General features: G+C 38.2%; 1 protein-coding gene across 7 annotated transcripts in view; it reads left to right on the top strand.

Moving 5' to 3' along the window:
* Positions 1 to 9819, top strand: part of LOC106880532 (alpha-1,6-mannosyl-glycoprotein 2-beta-N-acetylglucosaminyltransferase) — a 725476-nt gene that overhangs the window by 683132 nt on the left and 32525 nt on the right. For all 7 annotated transcript variants that reach the window (XM_052975725.1, XM_052975724.1, XM_052975723.1 and 4 more), the window contains one exon: positions 1087 to 1217. In XM_052975725.1, the coding sequence (XP_052831685.1) occupies positions 1087 to 1217 (131 nt within the window). The remainder of the gene's footprint in view (positions 1 to 1086; positions 1218 to 9819) is intronic.

Consider the following 9819-nt stretch of genomic DNA (forward strand, 5'->3'; position numbering starts at 1 on the left):
ACCGCCTGACTGGCCTTCGTGCCGGTGGCACATAAAAGCACCCACTACACTCTCGGAGTGGTTGGCGTTAGGAAGGGCATCCAGCTGTAGAAACTCTGCCAAATCAGATTGGAGCCTGGTGTAGCCATCTGGTTTCACCAGTCCTCAGTCAAATCGTCCAACCCATGCTAGCATGGAAAGCAGACATTAAATGATGATGATGATCATCATCATCATCATTATAACATGAAGGCACTCAGCCTAGTGGTTGGGTGTTGCACCCATGATCACCAAATCATGGGTTTGATTCCAGGAGTGAGTGGTGTGTTGTGTTCTTGAGCAAAACACTTCATTCCATGTTGTTCTGTGATCATTTCAACTTGCGACATATGGCACTTTTGTGCACCTGATGGGGAGAGTGAGTTAATGTACAGCACGAACGTTTGATCCCTATAAACAAACCATTTGTGCAGGTCATTCAGGAAACACTGAACTCTCATATGTCACCTTTGACGGGAGAGTCCATCTCTGTTATTGTTATTATCATTATTATTATTATTATTATTATTATTATTATTATTATAAAGGTAATGAGCTAGCAGAATCTTTAGTCTCAGACAAAATTCCGAGCACTATGTCTTCTCTCTGAAGTCAACTTTGCTTTTCGTGTTTTTATGAGAATAATCTTAAGTCCCAGGCAAGTGCTGGGGTTGTTGATATCCACTAAGGCACACCACCCTCAAAATTGCTGACCTTGACCCTAAATCAGAAACCATTATGTGTGAGTGAGTGTGTCTGTGTGTGTGTGTATACATGCTGTCTTCATGTGTTTCATTAACCCTTTAGTGTTTAAACCGGCCATATCTGGCCCAGATATTTCTTCTGTTTTATGTTCGAACTGGCCTGATCTAACCTCTCACAACTACCCTACAATGCCATTCTAAAAATAGACAATAACAGCATCAAAATCTCAAAGTTATGAGACAATATATTATTAATTCAAAACAATATGAATATGAATAAATAAGTTTTACATTTGACAGAGTAATTTGAACACTAAAGGGTTAAACTGAAATTTAAATCAAGCTTGTTTTTCCTTCTTTTCAGTTATCTTTTGTATTTGAGGAAATCCGAGTGATGAAGAACTACGAAGGAATAGTATTACTTCTAGAAGAGGATTATTATGTATCAGAAGACACAATCACCGTGTTACAGATGTTACAAAACCTCAGGAAAAAGTCAGTGAATTCTCATATTCTATTCGTTCTTTAGATGTCTCCCACCCCAGCTTTCATTGCCCTCTTTCTTACAGGTATTGGATATTACGTTAACCAAGATAGTTTCCCTGTATTGGTCATTCCTCTAACATCTTCCAGAGCCACTGGCATGTCCAAATGAGTAATAAAAAGCTTGTTTTGATGTCTTGTGTTCCTACGTTTCACACCCTGTAATAACAGCACATTGGTTTTTTGCTGAACCATGACACACAGATCTTAGCTGCAGTCAAATTGTGGTTATTTGAGCTGCTAAAAATAACTGCCAATTCTTCCATGCTAATGAAGAACTATTTATGTAGTTGCTTGATATATTAAAAACAGCAATCTAATGCAGGAGCTTCTACTTAGATGCTCAGTCTGCTAGAAAGAGCAGCCAAAACTCCTTGAAATCACTTTCTCCTATTATATAGAAACAAAAATATGAATTACTGATTAAAGCCGTCCCAAATAGGCTGACGGAAGGTTGTGGCGACAGCATATGAGGTGGTCAAGACTGGAGTGCCTTTGTTCATGGGTTTACTCAATCAGGGCTCACCTTGGGCTAAACGACTCCACAGATTGTTGTGTGTGAAACTGGGTGGACAATGAAAACCTATCATAGCTGTGTGTGTGTAAGTCAGTGTGTGCATGTTTTGGGTGTATATATATGTGTATGTATGTGTGTGTGTGTGTGTGTGTGTGTGCATATGAATGTATGTGTATGTGTTTGCATGTGTGTGTGTGTGCATATATACATGTATACGCATGTGTATATATATAAATAAAAGAAAAGAAAATGGAGATAAGGAAGTTAATAATTGTTTACAATTAACAAACTGGTCGTCTTTGAAGATGACCAGTTTGTTAATAATAAACAATTATTAACTTCCTTATCTTCATTTAACTGGATATAAGCTATATGCTTAATATAAACCTATTGTTTTAAGGGAATTTCATTCCCTAACAATACCAGGTTTTGAACCAGTATTTCCTTGGATGCAACCATCCTTTCATGAGGTTAACATATCCTCTCATTAAATTTATATATATATATAAATTAAAGAGGTCTTAGGCCAACAGGTCTTGGGGTCTGACAATAAACCATAAAGTTAAACCCAGAGTAACCCCATAAACCAGCCTTCTAATTAAATTATATATATATATATATATATATATATATATATATATATATATATGACATATATATATATATATATGACATATATATATATATATGACATATATATATATATGCATGTGTGTGTGTATATATATATATATATATATATATATATATACATGTGTTTGCGTGTATATACATATATATATATATATAGGCCAACAGGTCTTGGGATCTGACGATATGCCATAAGGTTAAACCCTTTATGGACAGGAAACCCAGGGTATATATATATAGATATATATATATACATACACACACCTCTGTGTGTGTGTGTGTGTGTGTGTGTGAGAGAGAGAGAGAGAGAATGGAAGACAAGAATCAGTAAGGGCCAAATTACCTTGTGACATCTTATTTGCCTTTACACTCCAGTTATGTCCCTTCATGCTTCAGTTATTCATTTCCCTTTCCCCTAGAAGATGTGAGTAACCATGCAGATCCTCTACAACTACCTGCACTTCCCCCTACCACCACCACCACCACCACATTCTCATAGTTCCAGCCCTTCATCCACGAGCTACATGGTGACCTCAATAGTACAGGTAGCATGAAAAAGGCACCCCGTCTTCACTGTAAAGTGGTTGGCATTCGGAAGGACACCCAGGCATAGAAACCCTACCAAAACAAACATTGGAACACAATGTTGTCCTTGGATACATTGGATCCTGACAAATCGCCCAACCCATGCCAGCATGGTACACGGACGTTAAAGGATGATGATGCGTAGCTCCTTTGCCTCTCCTCCTTCTGAGGCCAATAGAAAATTAAAAACAGATGAAATACTGGAATCAATGTAATTGATTGAAACAATAAAATGCATTGCTCCAGCAAGGCCATGGTCCATTGACTGAAACCAATAAAAGAATCTGTCCAATGTTACAGCTTTGAATATAAAACTTGTTCATTCTTGCAAAAAGTTACCCTTTTTGTTCTTAACCAATATCACTTCACCTTGTTTACCCCCACCAGTTTATCTGTCCTGGGTACCAAGCACAACACAAGTAATAGTAGTAGTAGTAGTGGTGGTGGCAGAAGCAGTGTTCCAATGTTTGTTTTGGTAGGGTTTCTATGCCTGGGTGTCCTTCCAAATGCCAACCACTTTACAGTGAAGATAGGTTGCCTTTTTCATGCTACCTCTACTATTGAGGTCGCCATGTAGCTTATAGAACTTGAAACTCTGGGAGGAAATGGGGCAGCGGATTCTTCTTCTTATTATTATTATTTTTATTATTATTATTATTATTATTATTATTATTATTATCAAATTAATTCTTCCTTTAATCAAAGACAGTGATTAAGACTGAGAATTAACTTCAGTTTCTGTAGTGTTCCATAGATAAGAGCTAAATCTTTTCCTTGGTTGGGACACCAGCCTTTTAACGAGCAGGGCCTCTGTTGGTTAATGTTGCACATGCATCTGCACATTGCACATTGAAGTAGTAGTAGTAGTAGTAGTAGTAGTAGTGGTAGTAGTAATAGTGGTGGTGGTAGTAGTAATAGTAGTAGTTTTCACTTAACAGAGTGCGTTTCAAGGGAGATTTAAAAGTTATTTCGAACAGGTTGCCCAACCAGTTGTCTGCAGACCTGTACAATGTGGGGGCAGGTGGTGGTAAGGGTAAGGGCTTAGTGGTCAGTGAGCTGTGTTTGAAATTCTAAAAGGCTCCAACGCTTTTCATGTAATTACTCAATTACTCGTGTAACTTTTAATTGAGAGATGAAACTGGGGGATTGTTTGTTGCTGTTAATTGATAAAACTGGTTTATTGAATAAATAGACTTTTCAAAAGACTAGGGTCTGTGTGGTGGGGGAGGAGGAGGAGGAAAATTCATTTGAATCTAAAAAGGGGGTTTTGGGTAGTGAAAATGTTGGGGGTCACTGATGTTGAAGGTTTTTTGTTGGCTTCAATAAGTGCAGTTATTCATGATAGTGTGGCTATTGCTGCTGGAATTGGTGGCAGCTGTTGGTGCTGCTGTCGCTGCTGTAGTGTGGCAGCTGCTGTCGGTGACAGTGGTGGTTGCTGCATACATCAATACCAGACCAACTGATGCCTTGTGAGAGAATTTGATAGTCAGAAACTGCAAGGAAGCCCATCATGTGAATATGTGAGGGGTGGGTTGTGCTTCCCTCACCACCACTTGTCAACTGGTGCTGGTTTGTTTACATCCACTTTAACTTTATAGTTCAGACTGGTAGAATAAGTGTCAGACTTGACAACTTAAAATCCTGAGGTCAGTTTATTTGATTAAACCTTTCATGTCGCATGGCCACAGTCCAAAGATTGAAACAAGTAAAAGATAAACGATATATGTACAGACAAACCACATGGTTCTGGGTTCAGTCCCACTGCATGGCACCTTGGGCAAGTGTCTTCTACTATAGCCTCAGGCTGAACAAAGCCTTGCAAGTAGATTTGGTAGATGGAAACTGAAAGAAGCCTATCATGTGTGTGTGTGTGTCTTTGTGTTTGTCCCCCACTCTGCTGCTTGACAACCAGTGTTGGTATGTTTACATCTCTGTAACTTAGCAGTTCGGCAAAATAGATCAACAGAATAAGTACTAGGCTTAAAAAACACAAATCTTGGGGTTGATTTCTTCGACTAAAGCCCTTCAAGGTGGTGCTCCAGCATGGCCACAGTCAAATACCTGAAACAATTAAAAGAATAAAAGAAAGGCTTGAGGAAGACTGACAGTTGCCCTTGCATATTTATTGATTGAATTGACCCCAGTATATGACCAGTACTCATACCGTTGACCCCTTTGAGTTGATTCTGCTAGAGTCGGCACCCTCCATAATAGTTTCTGATTTCAGCACAAGGTCAGTGATTTTGTGTGGTGAGGACTGACCAATGCCACTCTCTATAGAATGGCATTCCTTTTATCCTTTATCATTCAAACCGACCATAACCAGCCAAAATATTCTGCTTCTTCTATGTTGAAACTGGCTGGATCTGACATTTCACACCTACCCTACAATGTGACAGTAAAAATAAACAAATCACATCATTAAAATCTCCAAAGCTCTGAGATAATGTATGATTATTTCAAAACAATGTGAATAATTAAGCATTAGATCTGATCGAGTAATCCAAGTTATTTAATGTTAATCCTTACCCAACTCGGTGTAGATTCTGTCCATGAAGTCTGTTACTGTGCTGGAGGAATGAACCAGTTCTTTTGCATATCACTTATAGAAATTAGTAAAATTAACAAACTTCATTAATTCATTAGATACATCAAGTTATGAAAATGTTCAGTTTTGCACTTAGAGACAAATGATTACAACTGCTTGTAATAATTACATGTTAAAACCCTCAATGAAGCCAGATAACGGGATTATGAATATCGAAGATTAAATATCTGAGAGAATATTTAAGTATTATCTAATGCTTAAAGTAGATTTATTGCTTGCTAAACGATTACTTTAGAATCCAATGAAGACAGTTGCTTGACTCAAGGAACAAGACTTCATTAAATCATAATTGTCTTTAAGTGTTTTCTGGCACCACTCTGCAATTAATCCAGCTTGGTAAATCTAGTTTATTGTCTATTTATGGCCGCTGTAAACTAATAAAATATTTTGCATCATCTGAACGAACTATTTATCGGTTTATGTGTCTTCCAGTCTTTTCATCTTTAATTTGTGGCAATTTCAGAAATGTGGAGGTAATGGGTCTTTTACTGACACAAGCTTCCCTACACCATATTTTGTCCAGTTGAATTAATTCTTTCGTTAATGAGGGGTGGTGGTAGGGGTGAGGATTAGCTTTGGTTTCCATAGCGTTAATTAGATAAGTAGATAAGAACTACAAATCTCTCGTGGCTTGGACCCTGGCCTCTTTACAAGAAGAGCCTCTGTCCGATAGTGATACTCATGCATCTGTACATATGTGGCTAAGTATAGGGGTTAGAAAGCTTGTTTTGCAACCATGTAGTTTCAGGTTCAGTCCTACTGCACGGTACCTTGGGCAAGTATCTTCTACTATAGCCCCAGGCCAACCGATACCATGTGAGACAGAAACTGTGTAGAAACCTGTCGAGTATGTGTGTGTGTGTATAAGTGTGGGGAGAGGGATGTTTGTGGTGTCCCTTACTACTACTTGTCAGCTGATGTTGGTTTGTTCACATCCCCTTAACTTAGCAGTTCAGTGAAAGAGATTGGTAGAATAAGTGTCAGACTTAACAACTTAAAATCCTGAGGTCAGTTTATTTGATTAAACTTTCATGTCACATGGCCACAGTCCAATAACTGAAAAAAGTAAAAGATAACATATATGTACAGACGAACCACATGGTTCCGGGTTCGGTCCCACTGTGTGGCACCTTGGGCAAGTGTCTTCTACTATAGCCTCAAGCTGTGAACAAAGCCTTGCAAGTGGATTTGGTAGACAGAAACTGAAAGAAGTTCATTGTATGTGTGTGTGTATCTATGTGTTTGACATCCGGTGTTGGTGTGTTTATATCCCCATAGCTCAGTGGTTCAGAAAAAGAGACTGGTAGAATAATTACTAGGCTTTAAAAAATATGTCCTGGGGTCAATTTGTTTGACTAAAACCCTTCAAGGCAGTGCCCCAGCATAGCCGTTGTCAAATTACTGAAACAAGTTGACAAATAAAAGAACAAACATTGCCAAGATTTTTTCAGGAAGACTGGCAGTTGCATTTACTTTGAAAGTCTCCTGTCTCTTCACAATGCTGATTTGAACCAATAAAGCTTGGCACCAGTATCGATGCAGACATCACTGCCAGAGCACAACATCCTGGACCAGATACCAGAAGGCATCTTTCCAACCTTCTTACTGCCCCACTAATGCATTGTCCTGGGCTGGCCTTTTTTGCTATTGACCCCAAAAGAATGAAAGGCAAACATGACTTTGGTAGGATCTGAAGTCAGAGCACAGAAAGTTAGAATAAATGCCATAAAACATTCTATCAAAATAGAATTAAGAGGTCCTTTTTTTTTTTTTTTTTTTTTTTTTTTTCTAGTTCTTGTAATTCTTGCAGTGGATTTGAACTTATACTCCAAGAAATCTAGCCAATATTAATTTCATGTAAAGTTAATCGGTAAAGAAAAAAAAAGAAAAGAAAAAAAGGGTATTTATCATTTTACGCAAGTCTGCTTTTAGAAACAGACTCTGCAACAAAATGTCATTGAAAGAATTAATTGCACTGATTTAATTACAAACAAAATCATCATCATTGTTGTCATCGTCGTTTTGGTGTCTACTTTTCCATGGGGTGCAGGATTTTCCTGATGCCAACTTTCATTTGTTTTCCAAGCAAAGTAATATTTCTCCCTGGCCAAAATTGTTCCCATGGAATATTGGAAGCAAACAACACAGCTTGTCTGATAATTTCTCGTTTACAATTTTCGCACATTGCCAAAACCAACACACACACACACACACACACAGAGGCATATGCATGGCTCTGTAGTAAGAAGTTTGCTTCCCAGCCACAAGGTTTCAAGATCAGTCCCACTGCATGCCACATTGAGCAATTGTCTTCTACTATAGCCCCAGGCGCTGACTAAAAGCCTTGTGAGTGGATTTGGAAGATGGAAACTAAAACAGTCCCAGTGTGTGTGTCCCTGACCCCCCCCTTCTCTCTCTCTCTCTCTCTCTTCATACATATTGTGTGTTTGTGTGTTACTCTCTCCTTGCCTTTGTTTTCATGTGTTAGTTGTAAACAAGTGTCCCTGTCATGTAAGTGGTGTCCTTTATTTACAATCTTCTGTGAAAAACATGTTTGGGCATGGGGGGCGGGGAATAGAATAACCCAAGTTGAAAACAGGTGAGAGTTAGCAACAGGAGGGACAAAGAAAATCTGTCTTGACAAAAATATGACAAACTTTTTTCCCAATTTTGCCTCTGAAATCCATTCACAAGACTTTGGTCAGCCCATGGCTATAGTAGAAAATACTAGCCCAAGGTGCCACACAGTGGGACTGAACCCAGAACCATGTGGTTGGGAAGAAGCAACCTTAACCCAACCAAGCCCATGCCATATATTTTGGTAATAATATTTCAGAGTATCAAAATGTGGCAAGCTGGCAGAATCATTTCGTTAGCTTGCTGGACAAAATACTTAGCAGCATTTCATCTGTCTTTATGTTCAGAGTTCAAATTCCAACAAGATCAACTTTGCCTTTCATCCTTTCAGGGTCAAAAAAAAAAAAAAAAAAAAAACAGTTGAGCACTGGGGTTGATGTAATCGACTTACCCCCTCCCCTGACATTGCTGGCCCTGTGCCAAAATTTGAAACCAATATTTCAGGATATCAAACAAATGACCAGGTGCCTATTGATACTGATTTCCATTACTGCTGCATAGCAATCCCGGTTCTACCATTTACATCTTTTGTTCCACAAATGCTGTCTCTAATTTACTCTTTTATTCCTCAATCTATGACAATATCCTTCACGCAGCCGTTTAGAAATTTTATTTAGATAAGATTTCAACCTGATTTAGTGATTCTTGTACTCAAATATTTAGAGAAGCATTGGGTGGAGTTAAATGTGATTAAAATCTTTTGAGCTTTTCTTCTGAAGTTATTTCAGAAAGTTTGATAAAAAAAAATTCCTCGGCTCCTTCTTGACTGCTTTCTTAAACCGAGAGATAAATGTAATTTAATGATAAAACTGCAGAAAACGACAGTAGAGTAAACTGCGTAAAAATACTTGTTGGTTGATATCAGCGCTTGGTAATAGGAAAATAATTTTTTAAAAGAAATAAAATACAACCCAATTATTGGTAAATGATGCTAGTCAGCTTGGGAGCCAAACTGGTGATAAAAGAAATCAGGACCTTAAATCAAATACCTTTTTTTTTTTTTGTTTATTTTTGAAATATAGGAACGTTTGCCCTAACGACACAGCTGATATTTAGTCATTTGATCTGCTAAAAATAGCAACTAATCTCCTGCAAATCAATAACCTGCTATCTTAAGAAAAAAAAAAGACGAAAGGATATATAAGATAAAAGGAAAGGATACATGAGATTAAAAGGAAGGATGTAGAGGATAAAATGGAAGGATGCATTAAATGAAAAGGAAGGATATATAAGAAAATGGAAGGATGCATTAGATGATGTAGTTGTAGATAATGTAGCTATATATATATATATATATATATATCATCATCATCATCATCGTCGTTTAACGTCCGCTTTCCATGCTAGCATGGGTTGGACGATTTGACTGAGGACTGGTGAAACCGGATGGCAACACCAGGCTCCAATCTAATTTGGCAGAGTTTCTACAGCTGGATGCCCTTCCTAATGCCAACCACTCAGAGTGTAGTGGGTGCTTTTACGTGTCACCCGCACGAAAACGGCCACGCTCGAAATGGTGTCTTTTATGTGCCACCCGCACAAGAGCCAGTCCAGGGGCACTGGCAACGATCTTGCTC

The sequence above is a fragment of the Octopus bimaculoides genome, chromosome 22 (genome assembly GCF_001194135.2).
Source record: "Octopus bimaculoides isolate UCB-OBI-ISO-001 chromosome 22, ASM119413v2, whole genome shotgun sequence".
NCBI lineage: Eukaryota > Metazoa > Mollusca > Cephalopoda > Octopoda > Octopodidae > Octopus > Octopus bimaculoides.